Source organism: Budorcas taxicolor, chromosome 19 (assembly GCF_023091745.1).
Source record: "Budorcas taxicolor isolate Tak-1 chromosome 19, Takin1.1, whole genome shotgun sequence".
Taxonomy (NCBI): Eukaryota; Metazoa; Chordata; class Mammalia; order Artiodactyla; family Bovidae; genus Budorcas; species Budorcas taxicolor.
Window position 1 is genome coordinate 37,116,950 of NC_068928.1, and position 26,543 is coordinate 37,143,492.

Here is a 26,543-nt window from a genome sequence, read left to right on the forward strand (position 1 = left end):
TTATCTTTTCCCTTCTTAACTTTTCTCATTTCAGTTGGGCTATTCCAAATTCTAAAAGATGATGCTGTGAAAGTGCTGCACTCAATATGCCAGCAAATTTGGAAAACTCAGCAGTGGCCACAGGACTGGAAAAGGTCAGTTTTCATTCCAATCCCAAAGAAAGGCAATGCCAAAGAATGCTCAAACTACCGCACAATTGCACTCATCTCACACACTAGTAAAGTACTGCTCAAAATTCTCCAAGCCAGGCTTCAATAGTATGTGAACTGTGAACTTCCAGATGTTCAAGCTGGTTTTAGAAAAGGCAGAGAAACCAGAAATCAAATTGCCAACATCCACTGGATCATGGAAAAAGCAAGAGAGTTCCAGAAAAACATCTATTTCTGCTTTATTGACAATGCCAAAGCCTTTGACTGTGTGGATCACAATAACCTGTGGAAAATTATGAAAGAGATGGGAATATCAGACCATCTGACCTGCCTCTTGAGAAACCTGTTTGCAGCTCAGGAAACAACAGTTAGAATTAGACATGGAACAACAGACTGGTTCCAAATAGGAAAAGGAGTACGTCAAGGCTGTATATTGTCACCCTGCTTATTTAACTTCTATGCAGAGTACATCATGAGAAACGCTGGACTGGAAGAAGCACAAGCTTGAATCAAGATTGCCGAGAGAAATATCAATAACCTCAGATATGCAGCTGACACCACCCTTATGGCAGAAAGTGAAGAGGAGCTAAAGAGCCTCTTGATGAAGGTGAAAGAGAAGAGTGAAAAAGTTGGCTTAAGGCTCAACATTCAGAAAACTAAGATCATGGCCTCTGGTCTCATCACTTCATGGCAAATAGATGGGGAGACAGTGAAAACAATGGCTGACTTCTTTGGTGGGGGCTCCAAAATCACTGCAGATGGTGACCGCAGCCATGAAATTAAAAGACGCTTACTCCTTGGAAGAAAAGTTATGACCAACCTAGACAGCATATTAAAAAGCAGAGGCATTACTTTGCCAACAAAGGTCCATCTAGTCAAGGCTATGGTTTTTCCAGTGGTCATGTATGGGTGTGAGAGTTGGACTGTGAAGAAAGCTGAGTGCCAAAGAATTGATGCTTTTGAACTGAGGTGTTGGAGAAGACTCTTGAGAGTCCCTTGGACTGCAAGGAGATCCAACGAGTCCATCCTAAAGGAGATCAGTCCTGGGTGTTCATTGGAAGGACTGATGTTGAAGCTGAAACTCCAATACTTTGGGCACCTGATGTGAAGAACTGACATTTGAAAAGACCCTGATACTGGAAAAGATTGAGGGCAAGGAGGAAAAGGGGATGACAGAGGATGAGATGGTTGGATGGCATCACTGACTCAATAGACGTGAGTGTGAGTAAACTCTGGGATTTGGTGATGGGAGGCCTGGGTGCTGCAGTCCGTGGGGTCACAGAGAGTTGGACATGACTGAGCGACTGAACTGAACTGAACTGACCCTTTCTCACCAGAGGCGTTGGCTTTAATGCCATTCATATGCTGATACTTTGAAGATGCACATTTTAGTTCCTATCTCTCTGAGATCCAGCTGCCTGGCTGATTGCTCTGCTAGGAAGTTTCATGATCTTCAAAACTTGAACTACTGATTGTTTTCAATAAACCTGTTTTCCACCCCATCCATGGTTTTCCCTACCTTGTGAATAGTACCTTTACCCACTCAGCTGTTCAAGTCCCCAACAGAAGTCACTCCTGTCCTGCTGTTTCCCCGACACCTGCAGTTTCCCTGACACCTGCAATCTATGAGTGAGTCCTGTCGAGTCCACTTTCAACATGTAGCTAAAATCCATTTGCTTCTCTTCATCCCCACTGCTATTCTCTTCCTTTGCCTCCTTGTTTTCTGCAACAGCCAGTTATCTTTAGGAAAAGTAACCTAGACAACTTATATGCAGAGTACATTATGTGAAATGCCAAGCTGGATGAAGCTCAAGCTGGTATCAAGATTGCCAGAAGAAATATCAACAGCCTCTGATATGCAGATGACACCACCCTAATGGCAGAAAGTGAAGAGGAATTAAAGAGCCTCTTGATGAAAGTGAAAGAGGAGAGTGAAAAAGCTGGCTTAAAACTCAACATTCAAAAGATGAAGATAATGGCATCCGATCCCATCCCTTCATGGCAAATAAAAGGGGAAATAATGGAAACAGTGACAGGTTTTATTTTCTTGTGCTCCAAAATCACTGCAGATGGTGACTGCAGCCATTAAATTAAAAGACGCTTGCTCCTTGGAAGAAAAGTTATGACAGATCTAGACAGCATATGAAAAGGCAGAGACATCACTTTACCTACAAAGGTCTGTATTTTCAAAGCTATGGTTTTTCCATAGTCGTGTATGGATGTGAGAGTTGGACTATAAAGAAAGCTGAGCACTGAAGAATTGATGCTTTTGAACTGTGGTGTTGGAGAAGACTCTTGAGAGTTCCTTGGACTGCAAGGAGATCCAACCAGTCCATCCTAAAGGAAATCAGTCCTGAATATTCATTGGAAGGACTGATGCTGAAGATGACGCTCCAATACTTTGGCCACCTGATGCGAAGCGCCAAGTCATTGGAAAAGACCCTGATGCTGGGAAAGATTGAAGGCAGGAGGAGAAGGGGATGACAGAGGAAGAGATGGTTGGATTGCATCATCGACTCAATAGACATGAATTCGAGCAAACTCTGGGAGATAGTGAAGAACAGGGAAGCCTGGCGTGCTGCGGTCCACGGGGTCACAAAGAGTGGGACATGACTGAGCCACTGCTCAACAGCAACCTGGATAATGTCATTCCTGGTGAAAATGCTTTAGTCAATCAACAGATACTCTGAGATCCAAACTACAGGTGCTGGGAAAAGAGCAGACTGACTTCCTGCCTTCAAAAAGCTCACGTTCTAGGGGGGAAGAGTGGCAATAAGCACATCATGACACATAAAGTACTTCAGGTATGATAAGAGCCATGGAGAAAGTGACACAGCAGAAAGCGACGAAGGTGGGGGAGGGAGGAGGGAGGTGAGGGTACTTGGGAGCAAGGTGGGCAGAGGTGCCCTGTGGAGAACAGAGCAGCTCCATCACCGCCCATTCCGGCCTCGGCCTGGGAAAACTAAAACTACACTTCCCAGACTCCTTTTCAGTTAGGGTTCTGGATGCAATTTGCATCCCACCCCTCAGACATACTTGCAGAGACCTTAATTTGGAGCTATGTTAAGCAGCGAAAGAAGGACAGGCCACAGAGCATCCACCTTGCTGGTGCTGACCCAAACAGAGGCAACACAGCCCAGCTGTGGCAGCAGCTTCCCCTTGAGCTGAAGCCAGCAGGAGCCTTGGTGGTGACTTCTTTGGAAGTCCCCCCTGGAACTTCAACCACCCCATGGCTGGAAAACTCATGACTTCTATAGGCACCCTTCCCCCACTCCCCACCACAGACTCATGTCTTATACTTAATCAGGATAGAGGTTCTGTCAAAATCTGAGACCAGCCACCACTGGGGGAAGAAAGCATAGGTAGTGAGCCGAGGACAGGATGCCAAGAGCTAAAGGAAGCTGGGAAGGGGACTCTTGCCTTATAGATGGGAGCGTCTGGTCCTTCAAACTGGAGACCTGGAGGACACAATGAAAAGGACAATCAACACCATTTGAGAGGATGCCCTCACCTTCCTGTCCGACTCCTACATGTCCCTCCAGAGTCATCTCAAGTGTCACCTACCCAGAGTGTTTGCTGGCCACCCCCCCTTCCCAGGGCTCCATTAGATGGTGTCCCATGGTCCTCCTCAAACTCTGATGGTGCTAAAGCCTCTGCTGCCCACCATCAGTTTTGGATGGGTGCTGTGAATTAATCCAGTCCCTTCCAGATATCTCTGATACTGAAGGGAAGAAAGCGATAGATGAATAATGAATCATCCATATATGAGTTTTCCTAAATAGTCAAATTTAGAGAGACAGAAAATAGAATGGTGGTTGCCAGGGGCTGAGGGGGAAAAGGGAGTTAATGTTAAATGGATACAGAGTTTCAGTTGGGAAGGTGAAACATTCTAGAGATTGAGGCTGGTTGGAGAACAATGTAAATATACTTAACGCCACAGAACTGGACACTTAAAAATGGGTAAAATGGTAAATTTTATGTTATGTGTATTTACCCACAATAAAAGAAAAAGAACTATACGAAATGGCAAATCATTTTAAAGTGACTATTCAGACACACTAGCAATTTATCCCAAATGTTTTTCACTTTAGCATCTACCTCTATTCTTATAATAGGACTAATTCAAGTTCTAATTCAAACATATCCTCCCTATGCGCTCTTAGATAACTTGCTAAACTCATCTGTGAAGTTGGCAAAATAATATTTGCCTCACAGAGAAGTGATGCTGAGCTAACTAGAAGAGTGTGTAAAAACCACTCGTGGAGGGGAGTTTTAACTGGCATAGACATCCTTTTCCTATGCACTCCGTGGAGACGGGCTCATGCTTTGATGCTGGAGGACACCAAGCAGTCCATTACGCCCTAAGGTTCCTCAAGGCACCTAGGTTTCTGTCCTCTTCTGTGTTATCTCAGATCCCCATGGAGGTCACAGCTACTAACGGTGATGGCCGGTGATGGAAAGAGTGAGACCAACATTAAATGAAATCATGTCAAGCTTGGTGCATTGTGCCAGATACACAGCATGGATGACTGTTGCCTTCTGCTCCCACTTTTTGCTTGAGAAGAAGAAGAAAGTTGTTTCAGTCTTCTGAATGGAGAGGCACCTACCTGGGATGGGAATTGTGTGCAGGGGCATCACTTCCACCCCGTGGATGGGGTACACAAAGGGGAGGTTGGCCTGAGCCAGCAGGGGCGGTGGGCGAGGCAGCCCTTCTCTGTAGGGAAACAAAACCATTAGCAGCTGCCTTGACACCTGTCCCTGGTTAGTTCTTAAAGTGATGTCTGTACCCAGAGCTTTGTGCTGCCAATGGGGAGGAATCATTCATAGATGCTCCCAATCTGCCCTCCATTCTCTCGCCTCCTTTTTTCCTGCTCCTCTCTCCAACCTCTAACTCCACAAAGAATTGAAGCAGATTAAAACAAAGCACCTTCAAAATCAAAACCACAACTAGCAGGACTTTCCTGGGGGTAAAGAATCTGCCTGTCAGTGCAGGGGACTCGGATTTAACACCTGGTCCACATGCCACAGGGCAACAAAGCCCATGTGCCCCAACTACTGATTTCACACTCCCTAGAGCCCATGCCACCACAATAAGAACCCCACACACCGCATGTAGAGAGTAGCCCCGCACACCACAACTAGAGAAAACCCCATGTAGAAACGAAGAACCAACACAGCCAAAGCAAAACAAAACAAAGAAAGGTGAAAGGGAATTCCTTGGCGGTCCACTGGTTAGCGCTCTCAAACTGCCGATGGTCCAGGTTCAACCCCTAGTTGGGGAAATAAATTCCACACGCCACCAAGAATGGCATAATAATAATATGGGCACTCAGCATTTGCAGCTATTATTGAGGTATCATCACCGATGCAATGAACACGAACTTGGGCAAACTTCAGGAGATAGTGAGGGACAGGGAGGCCTGGCGTGCTGCAGTCTATGGGGTCGCAAAGAGTCGGACACGGCTATGTGACTGAACAACAAAAATTCCTGAGGCAGCAGGCATCCCAGGCAGTATCAGTGGCACCACCAGGCTCCTTTCCCGGGAACTACACACAGCATCTCCGCATCAAGCTACTGTAGCTTTGGCATCTGTGCTTTATCTCAACTTATTTCGGGCATTCCATTAGCAAGATGCGTCCAGAGGTAATTGTTTCTTCGCTTTACACCATTTCATTTTATGAAAAATTTCATAGAAACTGTCTACATTCAGATAGCAAGGGAAACTTGTATATGTATAGAAGGATATTGTTGTTGTTTAGCCTGTAAGTCATGTCTGACTCTGTGACTTCATGGACTGTAGCCCACCAGGCTCCTCTCTCCATGGGATTCTCCAGGCAAGAATACTGGAGAGGGCTGACATTTCCTTCTCCAGGGGATCTTCCCAACCCAAGGATCCAACCCAGATCTCCTACATTGCAGGCTGATTCTTTACCGTCTGAGCCACCAGGGAAGACTCCTGAGAAGCCAGGGCAGCCCATAGAGAATGGTACCTTTGGTATAAAAGAAATATTCTCAACCACAGATAAGATTAAGAAAGGAGGGGAGAATTAGGAGTTGATAGAAAGAAAACTAAACAAATGAAAGAATGAGACAGTTAATTCCAGGCAAACCGAAACATTACATACAAAAGGAAATGTAAGAAAGGAAATGCAATTATAGTACAACAACCTCAGATAAGCAGATGATACCACTCTAATGGCAGAAAGTGAGGAGAAACTACATAGTCTCCTGATGAAGGTGAAAGATCAGAAGAGTGAAAAAGCTGGCTTAAAGCTTAACATTCAATCCCTTGAAGGAGGGCATGGCAACTCACTCCAGTATTCTTGCCTAGAGAATCCCCATGGACAGAGGAGCTGGGTGGGCTACAGTCCATGGGGTCACAAAGAGTCAGACACGACTGAGTGACTAAGCGTGCATGCACGCACACACACACACACACACTTTTTCCTGTAGTCATATACAGATGTGAGAGTTTGATCATAAAGAAGGCTGAGAGCTGAAGAATTGATTCTTTCAAACTGTGGTGCCAGAGAAGACTGTTGAGAATCTCTTAAACTTCAAGGATGAAATCAGACCAGTCCATCCTAAAGGAAATCAACCCTGAATATTCACTGCAAGGACTGATGCTGAAGCTCCAATACTTTGGTCATCTGATGTGAGGAGCTGACTCACTGGAAAAGACCTTGATGCTGGGAAAGATTGAAGGCAGGAGGAGAAGGGGACGGCAGAGGATGAGATGGTTAGACAGCATCACCGACTCAACGGACACAAATCTAAGCAAACTCTAGGAGATAGTGAAGGCTAGGAGAGCATTCCATGGGGTCACTAAGAGTCTGACATGACTTAGGACTGAACAGCAAACAGCAACAACATGTGGCTTAACTGGGAGTCATAGTCATTCAGTCATAAAATGGAAATATTAAATGTTGAATTAACCAAAAATTATGTGGAGCGTGAGAGTGTACAAGAGGAGAAATCAAGAACTGAAGGGGGCTCTCTGTTCATCTACTATAACAAGTAAAATGGATAATGTCTAATGTTGAGAAATTTGGAGTTAACGGTATAAGCTTTTTACTTAGAAATATGGTGGTAATTCCAGAGGAAACAGCTCAAAATGTTAGATGAGAATAGTGGCCTCTGAGGAGTAGGGCTGGGAAGTAGGGAGCAGGGTTGGGCCTTTTAGTATCATTTGCCTTGAAACAGTATACACATATTATTTGACTTTTAAAAAATGCTTTTTAATTTAAAAAAAAAAAAAAGGAAAAGAAAAGGAGACTCCATACTAGCAGCAAAAGCTAGCAGAGTGTGAAGAAAATTGGGGAACCCCCTTCTGTTCTCACTTTGTCAAACCACATTCTATGGCCCTAATTTCATCAAAGACTGCACAGAGGGGAATATTACTGGCAATTATTTGACCACATCCTGAAATGTCTTGGTTTTTTAAAAAAAACAGAACAAGGTCTTAGCTGGTGGTCCAGTGGCTAAGACTCCTCATTCCCAATGCAGGCAAGGCGTCTGGGTTTGATCCCTGGTCAGGGAATGCTGCAACTAAAAAAAAAAAGAGAATCCCACATGTGGCAACTAAGACTCCACGCAGCCAAATAAATAAATATATTTAAAATAAAATAAAAATAAAGCAGAACAAGAACTTAAGTTGGGTTCTCCAGGAAGCAGACGCCGAGCAGCTTTTGAGGACATAGTGTTATTGGGTGACAGTTCTAAGAAGCATGGGCAGAGGCAGGGTGAGGGGAGGAAGCCAACAAAGGTGAGTTATGAGCTGCTGGGGCTGCTGTGGGCAGTTGGATTCAGTCCTGAACAGAACCCGTCTCAGAGTTCTCTTAACCACGAATGAGACAGCTGGGGTATTTATCCACTAACTCCCACCCACCATCAACTGAGGGCCACCCCCAGAGCTGTTCATTCCCAACCGCTGCCCGTTTTTGGCCCACCCCAAGGAGGCCAGCATGCTTCCACAGCAGAGCGGGTCTCAGTGGGAGGGTGCAGGTGTGTGAGGTAGAGAACTGCCGGTGTGGAAGGGAAGGTCCATGAGGGCAGAGTGGATGTGCAGGGGATACAGGGGAGTGCTGACGCTCTCTGCCTCAGGACTGAAAGGAGCAGAACCTGCCTTTTCTTTGTCCAGGGCTGGTTTCTCAAGAAGGGGCTGGGATGCCCTGTACTGTGTGTCCTCCAAGAGGGAAAAGGGGAGAGAACTGAGGGGGCAGAGGAAGCTGAGTGAGAGGGACCGTCCACGTTAAACACCCTCCCGTCTAAGGCCCAGGTCGGGAACACCCTTCCCTTGTATGGTCTGAGGGAACACACAAGACAGGATTACTGCGTGCTTTTTCCCACTCGGCTGCTCTTTCAAGGTCCTTTCTTCATTGTGGTCTGGCGTGTGTTTCGTGAAGGGAAGACAGGACCATCAGCAGACAGGGGTCTTCTGTTGCTCTTGTTTTCAGTCACTCAGTTGTGTCTGACTCTTTGCAGCCCCATGGACTGCAGCAGGCCAGGCTTCCCTGAGCTCCCTCATTTCCCGGAGCTTGCTCAAACTCATGTCCCCTGAGTCGGTGATGCCATCCAACCATCCCACCCTCTGTCATGCCCTTCTCCTCCTGCCTTCAATCTCTCCCAGCATCAAGGTCTTTTCCAATTAGTCAGCTCTTCTCATCAGGTGGCCAAAGTATTGGAGCTTCAGCTTCAGCATCAGTCCTTCCAATGACTATTCAGGACTGATTTCCTTTAGGATGGACTGGTTGGATCTCCTTGCAGTCCAAGGGACTCTCAAGAGTCTTCTCCAACACCACAGTTCAAAAGCATCAGTTCTTCAGCACTCAGCTTTCTTTACAGTCCGACTCTCACATCCATACATGACCAAAGGAAAAACCATAGCTTTGACTAAACAGACCTTTGCTGGCAAAGTGATGTCTCTGCTTTTTAATATGCTGTCTAGGTTGGTCATAACTTTTCTTCCAAGGAGCAAGCATCTTTTAATTTAATGGCTGCAGTCACTACCTGCAGTGATTTTGGAGTCCAAGAAAAGAAAGTCTGTCACTGTTTCCATTGTTTCCCCATCTATTTGCGATTAAGTGATGGGACCAGATGCCATGATCTTAGCTTTTTGAATGTTAAGTTTTAAAGCAACTTTTTCTCTCTTCTCTTTCACCTTCATCAAGAGGCTCTTTAATTCCTCCTGGCTTTCTGCCATTAGGGTGGTGTCATATGCCTATCTGAGGTTATTGGTATTTCTCTCAGCAATCTTGATTCCAGCTTGTGCTTCATTTTGCATGATGTACTCTGCCTATAAGTTAAATGAGCAGGGTGATAATATACAGCCTTGACATACTCCTTTCCCAATTTGGAACCAGTCTGTTGTTCCATGTCCGGTTCTAATTGTTGCTTCTTGGCCTGCATACAAGTTTCCTGGGAGGCAGGCAAGGTGGTCTGGTATTCCCATCTCTTTCAGAATTTTCCACAGTTTATTGTGATCCACACAGTCAAAGGCTTTAGTATACTCAATGAAGCAGAAGTAGATGTTTTTCTGGAATTCTCTTGCTTTTTCTATGATCCAACCGATGGCAATTTGACGTCTGGTTCTCCTGCTTTTTCTAAATTCAGTTTGTTCACATACTGTTGAAGCCTAGCTTGAAGAATTTTGAGCATTACTTTGCTAGCATGTGAAATGAGTACAGTTGTGTGTTAATTTAAACATTCTTTGACATTGCCCTTCCTTGAGACTGGAATGAAAACGGACCTTTTCCAGCCCTGTGGCCACTGCTGAGTTTTCCAAATTTGCTGGCATACTGAGTGCAGCACTTTCACAGCATCATCTTTCAGGATTTGAAATAGCTCAACTGGAATTCCATCACCTCCACTAGGTTTGTTTGTAGTGATGCTTCCTAAGGCCCACTTGACTTTACACTCCCAAGATGTCTGGCTCTAGGTGAGCGATCACACCATTGTGGTTATCTGGGTCATTAAGATCTTTTTTGTATAGTTCTTCTGTGTGTTCTTGCCACCTCTTCTTAATATCTTCTGCTTCTGTTAGGTCCATACCCATTTCTGTCTTTTATTGAGCCCATCTTTGCATGAAATGTTCCCTTGGTATCTCTAATTTTCTTGAAGAGATCTCTAGTCTTTTCCCGTTCTATTGTTTTCCTCTATTTCTTTGCATTGTTCACTTAAGAAGGCTTTCTTATCTCTCCTTGCTGTTCTTTAGAACTGTGCATTCAGATGGGTGTATCTTTTCTTTTCTCCTTTGCCTTTCACTTTTCATCTTTTCTTAGCTATTTGTAAGGCCTCCTCAGACAACCACTTTGCCTTTTTGCATTTCTTTTTTCTTGGAGATGGTTTTGATCATTGCCTCCTGTACAGTGTTGTGAAACTTCATCCATAGTTCTTCAGGCACCCTGTCAGATCTAATCCCTTGAATCTGTCACTTCCACTGCATAATTGTAAGGGATTTGATTTAGGTCATATCTGAACGGTCTAGTGGTTTTCCCTACTTTCTTCTATTGAAGTCTGAATTTTGCAATAAGGAGTTCATGATCTGAGCTACATCTTCAACTCTGTTAGCCTTTGCCCTGGTTCATTTTGTACTCCAAAGCCAAACCTGCCTGTTACTCTAGATATCTGTTGACTTTGCCTGTTATCCAGGTATCCTACTTTCAAATTCCAGTCCCCTATGATGAAAAGGACATTTTTGGGGGGTGTTAACTCTAGAAGGTCTTGTAGGTTTTCACAGAACTGTTTAACTTCAGCTTCTTCAGCATTAATGGTTGGGGCATAGACTTGGATTGCTGTGATATTGAATGGTTTGCCTTGGAAACAAACAGAGATCATTCTGTCATTTTTGAGATGGCAACCAAGTACTACATTTCTCTTTTGTTGACTCTGAGGGCTACTCCATTTCTTCTAAGGGATTCTTCCCCATGGTAGTAGATGGTCATCTGAATTAAATTCGCCCATTCCTGTCCATTTTAGATCACTGATTGCTAAAATGTCGATGTTCACTCTTGCTATCTCCTGTTTGACCACATCCAGTTTACCTTGATTCATGGACATAATATTCCAGGTTCCTATGCAATATTGTTCTTTATAGCATTGGACTTTACTTTCACCAGTAGTTACATCCACAACTGGGACTGTTTCTGCTTTGGCTCAGCCTATTCATTCCTTCTGGAGCTATTTCTCTGCTCTTTTCCAGTAGCATATTGGACACCTACCAACCTGGGGGGTTCATCTTTCAGTGTCGTATCTTTTTGCCTTTTCATACTGTTCATGGGGTTCTCAAGGCACAAATGCTAAAATGGCTTCTCCAGTGGACCACATTTTGTCAGAACTCTCCACCATGACCCATCCATTTTGGGTGACCCTGCACGGCGTGGCTCATAGTTTCACTGAGTCAGACAAGGCTGTGATCCGTGTGATCAGTTTGGTTAGTTTTCTGTTTGGTTAGTCTTCTGGTGAGATAGCCAAATTTCTAGGTTGAATACCTGCTAGTTACCCCTTGATGGTGTCAGCTTTGCCTGAAGACTTTCTTCTGTCACGGCCACGAGGCAAGTACAGCAGTTCCAGGCATAAATTCCAACAACAACACCCAGAGTAAGAATGTTTATTTATCCTTTCGATCCAAGGTGGGGAAGATCCCTTGGAGGAGGAAATGGCAACCTGCTCCAGGCCTGGAGAACTTCATGAACAGAGGAGCCTGGTTGGCTACAGTCCACAGGGTCCCCAAAAAAACCAGCTGCCAATGCAGGGGGACACATTTTCCATCCCTGATCTGGGAATTTCCCACATGCCTTGGAGCAACTAAGCCCCTGTGCCGCAACTACTGAGGCCACGTGCCTAGAGCCTGCACTTCACAAGAGAAACCACCACAATGAGAAGCCTGTGCACTGCAACTAGAGAGCATATGCCCCGCCCTCCACAACCAGAGAAAGCCCACGTGTAGCCACAAAGACCCAGCACAGCCAAAATAAATAAAATTTTTTTTAATTAAAAAAAATCACAACCAATGAAAAAGAAAAAAACGATTAGGTCATATGAGTCAAGCCAGTTTTTTTGGGAAATACCAAAGTCACATCGAATTTCATGGTAGCCAGGGTACAGAGTAATTGACAATCAATGTGCTGGATTTATTATCAAAAGGACAAAGCAGACCAACTGAATGGAGTCAAACTTCCTGGCACTGAACTAAAAAATGAAATATGTCACAAACTTTATCTCAGAGTTGATGATGTCTAAATATGTTCAGAGCAAACACAGTGACAATTTTCAGATGGTTTTGTTGTCAAGGACATAACACAACCTTCAGTCAAGGATATAGGCAGCCCAGTGATATTGACTATTTGAGGGACTAAGGTAATACAGTTGAAATGGAGGCTTCAGGGATCCGCTTAAACATGGAAATCATCGAGATTATCTGGAAGAAAGATTAGACTACTTAAGTATTTACGAGAACGTGCAAAAGCCAGAATTTAAAAGGTGAAAGAGACAGAAATAGGTAATTAACAGAAGAAGAAATACAAATGGCCAGTAAATATATGGAACACATTCAGCTTTAATATTAGTCACGGAAATGAAACTTTAAGAAAACAACAAGGCAGGCTCCCCTGGTGGCGCAGTAGATAAGAATCTGCCGACCAACACAGGGAACAGAAGGTCCATCCCCGGTCCGGGAAGATTTCACATGCTGCGGGGCAACTGAACCTGTGAGCCGCAACTGCTGAACCTGTCTGAACCTGTACGTCACAACTACACAACAACACCCGTGCACTGCAACAAAGAATAGCCCGCACTAGCCATAAGTAGAGAAAGCCCCACACAAAGCAACAAAGTCCCGGCACAGCCCTAAATAAATAAATAATTTTTCAAAAAGAGGACTTCCCTGATGGTCCAGTGGTTAAGAATCTGCAGAGGATATGGGTTCAATCCCTAGTCAGGGAACTAAGAACCCATGCCATGGGGTAACTAAACTCGAAAGCAGCAACTACTGAGCAGGCACATTATGGAGATGGTGAGTCAAATGAATAAATAAAAACCAGTACCTTTTCCTTGAAGTTTTAAAATTTGATAATAACAAGTGTTGATTAGGTAGAAGGTATATATATAAACCGGAGAAGGCAATGGCACCCTACTCCAGTACTCTTGCCTGGAAAATCCCATGGAAGGAGGAGCCTGGAAGGCTGCAGTCCATGGGGTCACTGAGGGTCGGACATGACTGAGAGACTTCACTTTCATGCATTGGAGAAGGAAATGGCAACCCACTCCAGTGTTCTTGCCTTGAGAATCCCAGGGACGGGGAGCCTGGTGGGCTGCCGTATATGGGGTCGCACAGAGTCGGACACGACTGAAGCGACTTAGCAGCAGTAGCAGCAGCAGCATATATATAAACAGGGCTTCACAGGTGGCGCTAGTGGTAAAGAACCCGCCTGCCAATGCATGAGACTTAAGAGACGTGTGTTCCATCCCTGAGCTGGGAAGATCCCCTGAAGGAGGGCATGGCAACCCACTCCAGTATTCTTGCCTAGAGAATCCCATGGACAGAAGTGCCTAGCGGGCTACAGTCCATAGGGTCGCAAAGAGTCAGACACGACTGAAGCGATTTAGCCCGCAAGCATGTATATAAACAAGGCACTACATTTACCAACTCTTCATGAAAGTGTCAATTAATATAGGTCCTCTTGAGGGCAATCTGGCCATATTTACTAAAAGCAGAAATAAGCATATCCTGTGGTTGAGCAATTCAGATGCTATAGGTAGCGGGAGAAACCTGCAGTTGTCAACAGCAGGACATGCATAAAAGGAGGTTTGTTTCAGCACTGTCTTAAATGAACATCCTTATACACATCTTAATAAATGAAGGAAAGAATGTAAGTACAATGTAATATCAAAAATTATGAAATTGTAATCATGAAAATTTTATAAAAATCGGAGTCTCTTTCAACAGGGGAATGGCTTAATAAAATTCAATGCATTCATACTCATAGCTATATAGCAATTAAAAAGAACAAACTAGATGTATAGATAACAATTAAAAATATATCAGACTCTCCTGGTGCTTCTTACTTCCTCTTTTGTGAAGCAGCAACAGGAGACTCAGAGCTGACCCACAAAAATCCCAAGGAAGGAGCCAAAGCGGAGAACTGGCAATCATGTGGTTTGAAGGAGGCGGGCCGTTTGAGATGAAGAGGCACACACCACTCAGCAAACCAGTGGAAGTTTATGTGACTGGCAGGGTTTGTCCACAAGGCAGATCAGACTCTGATTTGATGGGCAGCCAATCAATGAGAAAGACACACACTGCTGGATATAGAGGCTGGAGATACCACTGAAGCGTCCCAGTAGCAGACAGGGACTGTCCACTAGAAAGGAAACCTGCTGCTTTGTTCCTCCAGACCAAGGAGCCATTGCAGAAATCAGAGACACTGCAATTTGGTTCTACCACCTCCTGATCGCTACAGTACTGTTTTCTTTATTCTTTCATTTTCCCCTTCCCCATTTCTGGTGTGTGTGCACATGCATACTTATTTATTTGTTTGCTTGTTTGTGTATTGTTGAAATGAGGGGATTGTGGGATCTTAGTTCCCTTACCAGAGATGGCACCTAGGCCACTTTAGTGGAAGTATGAAGCCCTAACTACTGGACCACCCAAGGAATTCCCCCGTGTTGAATTTTTTAAAACTAAATAGCCAATAGCATGTTTTGATCAACATCAAATGGAGATGGGATGGGGGAATACTGGTTATGAGAAAATATCCCTTTCTCCATTAGCAGCAGGCTCACTCAGCTCTTGTCTTTATATTCAGTAAGTTATTTTGCTTTCGAAGTTTAACACAAGATAGAAGTCGTTGCATACTTTGACCTATTGGAGAATTTTATTTTTTAATTTTCATTGATTTGGCTGCATTGGGTCTTACTGGTGTCATGCAGGATCTTTGTTGTGGCACATGGACACGGACTCGCTAGTTGTGGTGCACAGGCTCAGTAATTGCGGCAAGCGAGCTTAGCTTCTCTGCAGCATGTAGGATCTTAGTTCCCTGACCAGGGATTAAACTCATGTCCCCTGCATTGCAAGGTGGATTTTTAACTGCTGGACTACCAGGGAAGTCCCTCTATTGGAGAATTTTAATGTTTTCATTTATCATCATAAAATCAAGGATAATTTTATGATTCTTTTATACATAGCTGTTACAGGTAGAGCAATCTGTATTTAAGGAAGGATGAATCACTAGAAAAGAAATGAATCTTGGATAGTTTTCCACCAAGTCAAACATCTTTTTGTTTCTTTTTATTTATTTATGGTTGTGCTGGGTCTTTGCTGCATTATGGCGCCTGGGCTTAGTTGCCCCATGGTATGTGGAATCTACCTAGACCAGGGATCGAATGCATGCCTCCTGCATTGGCAGACAGCTTTTTAACCACTGGACCATCAGGGAAGTCTGGAAATCTTATCATTTAAATAAACTTCCTGTTTAAAATGGAAAAAAAAATCATTAAAGGAAAAAGCAAATTTCAGAGTGATTTGTTCTTACGGTACTAATTACATTAAAAATATACAACTGAGCCCTAGAGCTGCAACTGATGAAGTCTGGGCACCTAGAGCCTGTGCTCTGCAACAGAGAAGCCACTGCAGTGAGAAGCCTGCCCACCGCAGCCAGGAGTAGCCCCCACTCACTGCTGCTAGCAAACCTGGAAGACTCAGCAGTGGCCACAGGGCTGGCAAAGTCAGTCTTCATTCCAATCCCAAAGGCAATGCCAAAGACAGTTCAAACTACAGCACAGTTGCACTCATCTCACACGTGAACAGAGTAATGCTCAAAATTCTCCAAGCCAGGCTTCAACAGTACATGAACGGAGAACTACCAGATGTTCAGGCTGGATTTAGAAAAGGCAGAGGAACCAGAGATTAAATTGCCAACATCCGTTGGATCATAGAAAAAGCAAGGGAGTTCCAGAAAAACATCTACTTCTGCTTTATTGACTATGCCAAAGCCTTTGACTGTGTGGATCACAACAAACTGAAAATTCTTCAAGAGATGGGAATATTAGACCACCTTACCTGCCTCCTGAGAAATCTGTATGCAGGTCAAGCAGCAATAGCTAGAACCAGACATGGAATGGACTGGTTCCAAATTGGAAAAGGAATACGTCAAGGATGTATATTGTCACCCTGCTTATTTAACTTCTATGCAGAGTACATCATGAGAAACACTGGGCTGGAAGCACAAGCCGGAACCAAGATTGCTGGGAGAAATATCAATAACCTCAGATACACAGATGATACCACCCTTATGGCAGAAAGTGAAGAACTAAAGAGCTTTTTGATGAAAGTAAAAGAGGAGAGTGAAAAAATTGGCTTACAATTCTACATTCAAGAAACGAAGATTATGGCATGTGGTCCCATCATTTCATGGCAAATAGATGGGGAAACAATGGAAACAGTGACAGACTTTCTTTTCTTGGGCTCCAAAATCACTGCAGATAGTGACTGCAGCCATTAAATTAAAAGATGCTTGCTTCTTGGAAGAAAAGTTATGATTAACCTGCTGCTGCTAAGTCGCTTCAGTCGTGTCCGACTCTGTGCGACGCCATAGATGGCAGCCCACCAGGCTCACCTGTCCCTGGGATTCTCCACGCAAGAACACTGGAGTGGGTTGCCATTTCCTTCTCCAATGCATGCAAGTGAAAAGTGAAAGTGAAGTCACTCAGTCGTGTCCGACTCCTAGCTAGACAGCATATTAAAAAGCAGAGACATTACTTTGCCGACAAAGGTCCATCTAGTCAAAGCTATGGTTTTTCCAGCAGTCATGTATGCACGTTAAGAGTTGGACCATAAAGAAAGCTCAGCACTGAAAAATTGATGCTTTTGAACTGTGGTGTTGGAGAAGACTCTTGAGAGTCCCTTGAATTGCAAGGAGATCCAACCAATCCATCCTAAAGGAAATCAGTCCTGAATATTCATTGGAAGGACTGATGCTGAAGCTGAAGCTCCAATACTTTGGCTACCTAATGCGAAGAACTGACTCACTGGAAAAGACCTTAATGCTGGGAAAGGTTGAAGGCAGAAGGAGAAGGGGATGACAGAGGATGAGATAGTTGGATGGCATCACCAATTCAATGGACCTGAGTTTGAGTAAGCTCTGGGAGCTGGTGATGGACAGGGAAGCCTGGCATGCTGCAGTCCATGTGGTTGCAGAGTCAGACAGGACTGTGCAACTGAACTGCAACTAGAGAAAGCCTGCACAAAGCAACAAAGATCCAGTGCAACTAAAAGTAAATAAATATATATATATACAAAACCTGTAGCCTACCAGGCTCCTCTGTCCATGGGATTTTCCAGGCAAGAGTACTGGAGTGGATTGCCATTTCCTTCTCCAGGGGATCTTCCCAACCCAGGGATCGAACCCAGGTCTCCTGCATTGTAGACAGACAGAGTTGGTCTGAGCCACCAGGGAAGTCACAAAACCCCAGTAGTATATATTTATATATGTATACACACACATAAATATGTGATTATGTGTGCTTATCTGTGTAACGATATAAAAATTATATGGAATAACATCTTTTCTATTACCCAGCTCCCCCACAGCACCCCCAGAAAAATCTCTACATGCTGTTACCAAAGAGCTGTAGAGTCCCCTATTTCCGTCGGTGCGCTGGGACAGAAAGTCTTTGGGGAACCTGACCTTGGGCAGACAAGTTTGTACTTGCTGCGTTGAGAGAGACAGGTTTCTAGCCTGAAGATGACAAATGAAACTCAGAGGAAGAGAGTGTGTGAAACAGAGAATGTGAAAGCAATGTTTGCTAACTGATGTGTTTTGCTACGAACAGGGCTAGGAGGATCTGGGTAGGCCCTTAGAGTGTCTTTGTCCAGGCTCCTGGCCTGAGAGTCGACTGGTCCCACTCAGCTGATATCTACTGGAATGCAGTACCCAAGTTCTGATAGCTTGGCTTACGCCCGTATTGATACATTAAAAACCCGGGGCTGAGTCCTATCCATCCCACAAGCTCCAGACCTGCCTCATTCCAGCAAGAAGCCACTGGACTGTCAGCAGTGTGGAAAGGAACAGTGAGACAGCAAGTGCCTCTGCCAGTAGTTTATCCAGAGTGTAATTACAACTGAGGCTGGGGGGGTGGGAATCCCTCAGACTGGAGGGGGAAACGAGCCCTTGAAGGACTTGGGCGAGGAGAAGGACACTGTTAGCCTCAGGCAGGATCTTTCTTTCTGAGGGGATTGAAAAGCAGAAAACTCTTCCCAGAGTTGGGCCTCTTGGATACCCCTAAATTGGTAGCCAGCATACCGGCCACTGAATACGAGTGCCTCAGTGACTTGGCCCAGTCCACTGTCCATCAGGAAGCTTGGAAACTGTGTGTGAAAAGGGCTTGTGAGGCAAAATCACCTGCCTACCACAAAGGGACACCGAGCCATTGATATTCATGTGTAACAGTGGTGTGGGAGAGCCGGCCTATACCCACACAGTGCAGTCAACTGTTGAATTTTCAGGAATTTTGCAAGCCAGCTTTTAAACGCAGTCATTAACAAAAATTAAATTATGGGAACACAGCTGAAAAGCAGTCAAAACTCACCACTTCCTAATTATTTTACTACATCTTCCTATTATCTCTGCTCTGCAGGTTATTTTCATCTATCGTATCTAAATGGTGGAGATATTTTATAACCGGAATCCAGTGATATCTTGTCCATAGCTTGAAATCAGCCACAGTGTGACTGTTGAACCACAGAAATTAGCAAACACTACAAGCTACTATCAAAAGCCCACTGTTACACACCATCACTGTTCACCCTTCTCCCTTCAACATATATAAACATGTCTCCGCACACATACAATCACAGAAACACTCCCTCCTCCTTTAAACACAAATGTAACACACTGTACAAACCGTCTGCATCTTGCTTTTTTGACTAAATAAATGAAGGGAGCTCTTTCCCCTTTCTCATTTAATGCCTGAAGCTTCATCCTCCAAATTGCTTTTCTTCCCTCAAGGAGTGAGCCACACCCAAAGCTCGGTCTAGAGTCACACATCACCCCTTGCCTCTTATTCATTTCTTCCTTGACTTGCCCAGCCTTGTGCTAAACCCAGGACAAAGATATCAGTAAAGTCCCTTTCTGGGAAGGGTGAGAACCCAGAGCCAAAGTCCAATAACTAGAACACAATGTTCTCGGTTCAGTAAAAGAGGGCAGGCCAGCTTGAATGTCACCTTCTTCCTGAATGTTCTTTTTTTAATTCTCAGACCTCCCTCCCTTTGACTGCTATTATCATTGAGCTGGGATGGAACTCTTGAGTTCCATGCAATTTGCTGAAAACACTCCCCAGGCCACAGACTGCCCATGTGCACTCAATGCTGTGTTCTTCGCACCCAGATAATGGTGGTGCAGGGAGGCTGTAACTCAGAGAGTAGCCACTTGACCCCAGGGGAGGACACATTCTATAATCCTCTATAATCCTATAAGTTCAGTGAGAGATGTTAAAGCAGAGACATTACTTTGCCGACTAAGGTCCGTCTAGTCAAGGCTATGGTTTTTCCAGTAGTCATGTATGGATGTGAGAGTTGGACTGTGAAGAAGGCTGAGCACTGAAGAACTGATGCTTTTGAACTGTGGTGAGAGTCCCTTGGACTGCAAGGAGATCCAACCAGTCCATTCTGAAGATCAGCCCTGGGATTTCTTTGGAAGGAATGATGCTGAAGCTGAAACTCCAGTACTTTGGCCACCTCATGCGAAGAGTTGACTCACTGGAAAAGACTTTGATGCTGGGAGGGATTGGGGGCAGGAGGAGAAGGGGACGACAGAGGATGAGATGGCTGATGACATCACTGACTCGATGAACGCGAGTCTGAGTGAACTCCGGGAGTTGGTAATGGACAGGGAGGCCTGGCGTGCTGCGATTCATGGGGTTGCAAAGAGTTGGACACGACTGAGTGACTGACCTGAACTGAACTGAACTGATCTTTGTACATGACTCAGTGCCTTGCCCTGCGCTGAATCTCCCCACCCAGCTACTTCCTTCCTGGCCTGAGACCCAGTTCACGTCAGTTATCATTATCGGACCATTTTTGTTCATACCTGGATTGCCAGGTATAATCCCAAGAGAGCTGGGCATTTCAAACAGGCAAAGGAGGGGAAGGTGAGAACACAGCCAGTCCTTGGCCTTTCCTGTTTGGAATCTGTTCCTTCTGTGATTCCTTCTGCGCTGATTCCTCCAGACGAGCCCACACTCCCCACTAGTACCTCCTCTTATCCCTTCCTGTCCCCATCTTACCGGCTCTGATCTCTTCAAAGTTCCCTTCCTGCTCTCCCTTCCCCCACTATGCACTGTGCGCACCTGGAGCCCTCTCCTGAGGGCTCTGTGACTTCTCTCTCTTTCTCTCTCTGCAGTCCTGTGCCGTCCCAAAGATGGAGCTGTCTTACGTGTTTCCCCTCCCACCATCCACTAATTCTACAGATGCCTGATAGCCTTGCTCTGTGCCAGGAGCTAACAGTCCCTGAGCACAGGGACCTCACAGACAGTGACACTCCCTTACTACCCTATAATTTCACTGAGGTTGTTCAGGCCTTTCATGGATCACCTTACTAAATGTCAACCTGAGGCGCTATCACCATTCTACCCCGTACCTCTGGCCCCCCGACAGAGGAAGTTAAACTGCTTGCCCATGGTCGCCGATCTGAGACATGGAGGACGCAGCTGGTCTGCCTCCCTTGGCAGCACTGTTAACCACTGAGCCCCACGCTCCTTGCATAGCCGTGGGGGCCCCGGGCTCAAACCCCAGCCACGATCACCTGCACACTGCACTGGCTTCCTGACCTCCAACACTTCCTTCTGCTGCTCTTCCGTCTTCTGGGGAGTCTTCCGTTTGTATGGAGTCTGGGGTAGCAGCTCATTCTAGAAATCAAACCTGCAAGGGCGAGAGTCCCCTTTTCCCTTCCTTCATTCAAGACTTAGGCTCAGTCAACTGAGCAGTAAAGCCTGGGGACTGGTCATTAAAGCAGCACATATAATTGTCGCAGCAGTAGAAAATGTTTAGCTTCTTCCCAGCACCTCAACTGATGTCCCTGCCTTCCCTTTACCTTCCCTCCAGCTTATCCTCCACAGAAAAGCCACAGTGGTATTTTACATATGAAAGTATCTCATAGAATGGGCTGGTGGTGGTAAAGAACCTACCAACACAGGAGATGTAAGAGACACAGGTTCAATCCCTGAGTCTGGAAGATCCCCTGGAGGAGGCCATGGCAACCCACTCCAGTATCCTTGCCTCGAGAATCCCATGGACAGTGGGGCCTGGCAGGCTACAGTCCATGGGGTCACAAAGAGTCAGACACAACTGAAGCAACTTAGCATGCCCCTGTCTCATAGAATAAGTTGCCAGTTTTAAAAACTGTTTAAGGATTTCCCTGGTGGTACAGTGGTTAGGAATCCACCTGCCAATGCAGGGGACATGGGTTGGATGTCTGGTCCAGGAAGATTCCACAGGCAGCAGTGCAACTAACCCTGTGTACAACTGTTGAGCCTGCGAACTGCAGCTACTGGAGCCCATGCACTCTGGAGCCCGCGCCCCACAACGAGAAGGCACCACAAGGAGAAGTCAGAGCAACGAATAGCACCTGCTCACCGGAAACAGAGAGTGCCTACACGCAGCAAGGAAGACCCAGTGCAACCCACATAAATTATAAGCAAATAAAGAAAAACTGTTCAATTCTTTGCATTACCCAGAAAGCAAAATGCACACTCCACCTGCTGGCTTACCATGGCTGCCACCAATGGCCTCTCTGGGCTCAAACCTCAAGCCTCCCCTTGACATGCTAGGCCATAACGGTCCTGGCCTGCTTTCCTGTCATGCAGCCATCAGGAAAGGACTGTTTTCCTGTCATGTAACTCACTCTGGCTTTGGACATTGTTAATTCTTCCTTTTGGAATGCTCTTTTATGGGGGATCGTGATAGACAATAAAAGATAACACAAATCAGAGTTCAAAGTAACCTTCTTTCATTGTCCCATTAAACTTTATGCCATCGACCATGATATTTTAATTTACCTCCCATAGCACTGATAACAATCTACTATTTAGGTTATTTATGTGTTTTGTTTCTTTTTGGCTATACTGCACGACATGTAGGATGTGGTCTTAGTTCCCAAACCAGGGGTCACACATGTGCCCCCTAAAGTGGAAGTGTGAAGTTTTAATCACTGGAGCATCAAGGAAGTCCCTCTTACTGTATCCTGTACTGCCCATGAAGAACTGTAAGAATAATAATGTTAATAATAAACCAAGCAAAACAGGTAATATTTTTGTAGAGCTTCTATACGTCAGGCCCTGTATGAGTTGCTAGTTGCATGTGAACAGTTTTTCTGACGAATAATCTATTACAGTAATAAACTGTTATTACTGTAATAAACTCTGTTATTACTGCAATAAACTGTTACAGTTTTTCATATGAAGATACAGAAGTCTGTGACATTAAGCAACTTGCCATCCAGCCTGTTCCAGAGTTCAAGTCCTTAAATGGTATTATTTATTACAGTACGCTTGCCACTGTGACTCACAAATGATTCCTAGGGGAAGAAAGAGAAAACCTGCCCAGCCATTCTGTGCTCCCCTGGGTCTTGATTTCCCAACCTGGTCATCCTACCACCTATGGATATGGGAAAGTACCAATATCTTTCCTACAGATTCCCTCTTAACATAACCCAGCCAGAATCCATTTCTCCTGTTTTCAACCAACAATCCTGGTCAACACATCCCAAAAGTTTCACTCTGGGCTTTGCACACAGCAGAGGAACAGTACATTCTCAACATATAAATGAATCAGATAGTGCAACGTGGCAAGACTAAAGGCTCTGATGGCCTGGGTGCATGGAGGCTGTGCCACCAACATCGCACTGATGTTTCAGGCTTTTCCTTCCTTTGCTCTTTCTTTATTATGAAATGCTTGAGACATGTCAAGTGTCGGGGTTTTTTTGGTTTGTGTGCTTGTTATTGGCCTCACAATGTAGCTTGTAGCCTCTTCGCTCCCCAGCCAGGGATCAAACCCAGGCCCCAGCAATGAAAGTCCCCACTAGACTGCCAGGGAATTTCCAAGTTTTATAAATATTCACTGAAGGACTATTTCCCCAGTTCTCTTTACTTGGCTTATTCTTAGGAGTTCCTTCCAGGGACCCTGCAAGAGTGGGAGTGCCTTTCTTCTCTCCCTGGCCCTACACCCTCAGGAGAGAGCAGAGAGAGCTTCCACACCACCTCAGGGCCCAAGAGCCCCCGTGATCTGCATTACCTTCTCTGAAAGTGTTCAAATTCAGCTTGTCTCCTCATTTTCACCGCAGGGAGTTCAGTCTGGCCATAAGCATTTTCAAAGTAATAGCTTTGCTGAAGTTTCCAGGCTTCACATTTGCACTGGTTTTTCGGGAAGAGCCTAAAACAAAATGAGGACTAGATCACAGACTGGGTGGGCTGGCGGGTGAGGCAGGCACTTGAAGTCTGACCCACTGTGCTGTTCCCCCCAGACTCTCGTTTCTCACAGCCACCATCCAGGTTGGGTTGAGACTCTAGAATCCCAGCAGTAGCCATTCCCAAAGACACAGAGAGGGGAAGGGATAAGAAGGCCCCCTCTCAAAACCAACTTATAGTGATCAAAGCAGACATGTGGCAGGAGGAGGGATAGGAACTTGGGATTAACATACACACACTACTGTATATAAAACAGATAACCAACGAAGACCTACTGTATGGCATAGGGAAATCTACACAATAATATGTAATAACCCACATGGGCAAAGAATCTGAAAAAGAATGAATATATGTACATGCATAACTGAATCGCTTTGCTGTACACCTGAAACTAACCCATCATTGAAGATCATTATACTCCAATAAATTGTTTTAAATAATAAACAATAAATTTTGTAATAAAAAAAAAAAACCCACCCCTCTCTTAAATCATCTCCTGCACCAAACTTCTACTTAAGATCCCACAAGCCATGTGGCTCGTGCGATCTTAGTTCTCTGATCAGGGATTGAACCCAGGCTCAGCAGTGAAAGCTCCAAGTCCTAACCACTGGGCTGCCAGGGAATTACCTAAACTTCTTTATGTGTGTGTGTGTGTTTTTAATAATTTTCATTTATTTATTTTTGGTTGTTGCTGGGTCTTCATCGCTGTGCAGGCTTTCTCTAGTTGCGGCGAGCGGGACGTAACTGTAGTTGTGGAGCAGGGGCTTCTCATTGCGGTGGCTTCTCGTTGCAGGGCACACGCTCTAGGCGCATGCGCTCACTGGTTGTGGCTCACAGGCTCTAGAGCACTGGCTCAGTAATTGTGGCACAGGCTTAGTTGCTCAGCGGCATGTGGGATCTTCCTAGAACGAGGGATCAAACCCTTGTCTCCTGCATTGGCAAGCAGATTCTTTACTGCTGAGCCACCAGGGAAGCCCTCTCCAAACTTCTTTAAACTTGAGAGTCACAATGGCATCTCAGTCCCACCCCCCTGAAGAGGAGGCCAAAGGGACAGAAAGGCAACATCTTTCCTGTAGTTTGGGTTAAACGGGCCCTCCAAAATCACCAGGGACTTTGCTGGGTGTTGTAGGGAACAGAGTCTCTGCCCTGCAGACCAAGAGCTTTTCTGGTCCTGTAGTTGGGAATCACATTCACAATCAGCACAGGTGCAGGAAGGTACGGAACTGGCTGTAAGGTGGGCACAATAGGACACTCAGCCACAGGAGGAGGGAGGGGGAGAGGTCAGACCAAGGGGGAATAACTGGCTGTCTCACCAGATTCCATCGTGGGTAAAGAGGCTCTTGACGTGTTTCTCAGGGAGAAGCTTCAGCATTCCGGCAGCCACACTAGGCTGAAGGAGTGGTGGTTTGTAGATGCTGAACTCTGAATACAGGGACACACTTCTGAACATAAATAATACAATGCCCAGGGCCAAGAATAAGACGGACATCTTGAGGATCCACAGATATCTAGAGCTGTTAGGACACAAAAGAGCAAATGCTGTGTAAATCTTTTTTCCTTGATCACATAGGACCTGATTGTATAATATAGATGGGAACAGTAACTGCAGGGAAAGGTCAATTAAACCTATATCTTCTACTACTTACCAAGACTGATTTCTGATAAACAAAAGAGAAAAGAATTAAGTTGCAACAGACACTCAGAAAAATCACAAATAAAAGAATGTGCTAAAGCCCAAGGAGGGAGAGTGGAAGAGTAAGGCTTGCAGTATTAATGTCAACATAGTTGAATTTGAGGCCAAAAAAAAAAAAAAAAATTAAATGGGGCTAAAAGAATCACTTACTGTGATCACATGAGTGATCTACAAAACAGATGTAGATCATGTAGTGGTCATGAATGGTATCCACTAGAAAACAGCATTATTTAAGCAAAGAATGGCAGAATATGGGAGGAGAAAGATTACAAATCCAAAGGTGGTCATGGATTCTAACATCTCATTCCCTAACAAATCAAGTCTCAGAAATATATAAAGCAAGAAAGCAACTAATTTTTTTTAAATCGATGTATTTTATTTATTTTGGGTTGCACTAGGCCTTCATTGCTGCAGGAAGGCTTTCTCTAGTTGCAGCGAGTGAGGGCTACTCTTCATCGCAGTGTGTGAGTTTCTCATTGCGGGGGCTTCTCTTGTTTCAGGGTGTGGGCTCTAGAGCTTCGGCTCAGTAGTTGCGGGTCCTGGACTCTACAGCACAGTCTCAACAGTTTTGGTGCACGGGCTTAGCCGCTCCATGGCATGTGGAATCTTCCTGGACCAGGGGTTGAAACCACATTCCCTGCATCGGCAGGCAGATTCCTATCCACTGTACCACCAGGGGAGTCTGCAGCCAAATTTTAGATCTCATATTCTGTTAAAGAGCTTTTAGGACATTTACAAAAGTTGGCCACTTATTTGAACACAAAGAAAACCATAATAAAGTAGAAGTCATTCAGGTTATACACTCCACACACTGACAAGTGCAATCAAAATGTAACTGATAGGGGCTTCCCTGGTGGCTCAGCGGTAAAGAATCTGCCTGCTAATGTAGGAGACACGGGTTCGATCCCTGGTCAGGGAAGATTCCACATGCTGTGGAGCAATTAAGCCCGTGCACCACAACTAGTGAGTCTGCGCTCTAGAATCCAAGAGCCACAACTAGTGAAGCCCGCGTGCCCTAGAGCCTTTGCCCTGCAACAAGAGAAGCCGCCACAATGAGAAGCCGTCGCCCTGCAAGGAACAGTGGCCCCTACTCACTGCAGCTAGAGAAAAGCATATCGAACAAGACTCAGCACAGCCAAATATAAATACATAAATAATTTAAATATAACCTATAAGAATAGTAAGCCCCCTCTTCCACAACTTGGAAAAAACGATTTTAAGTTTTCCAAAGCAACGGTTTGAG

The 26,543-nt window shown here is 45.0% G+C and overlaps 1 protein-coding gene across 1 annotated transcript in view; it reads right to left on the bottom strand.

The window, feature by feature from the left end:
- B4GALNT2 (beta-1,4-N-acetyl-galactosaminyltransferase 2) overlaps window positions 1–26,543 on the bottom strand; it is a 49,286-nt gene that overhangs the window by 13,580 nt on the left and 9,163 nt on the right. Inside the window, exons 3-6 of the mRNA XM_052658618.1 lie at window positions 24,921–25,121; window positions 23,435–23,572; window positions 4,757–4,863; window positions 3,570–3,607 (exon numbers count right to left, since the gene is read on the bottom strand). Coding sequence (XP_052514578.1) covers window positions 3,570–3,607; window positions 4,757–4,863; window positions 23,435–23,572; window positions 24,921–25,121 — 484 coding nt within the window. The remainder of the gene's footprint in view (window positions 1–3,569; window positions 3,608–4,756; window positions 4,864–23,434; window positions 23,573–24,920; window positions 25,122–26,543) is intronic.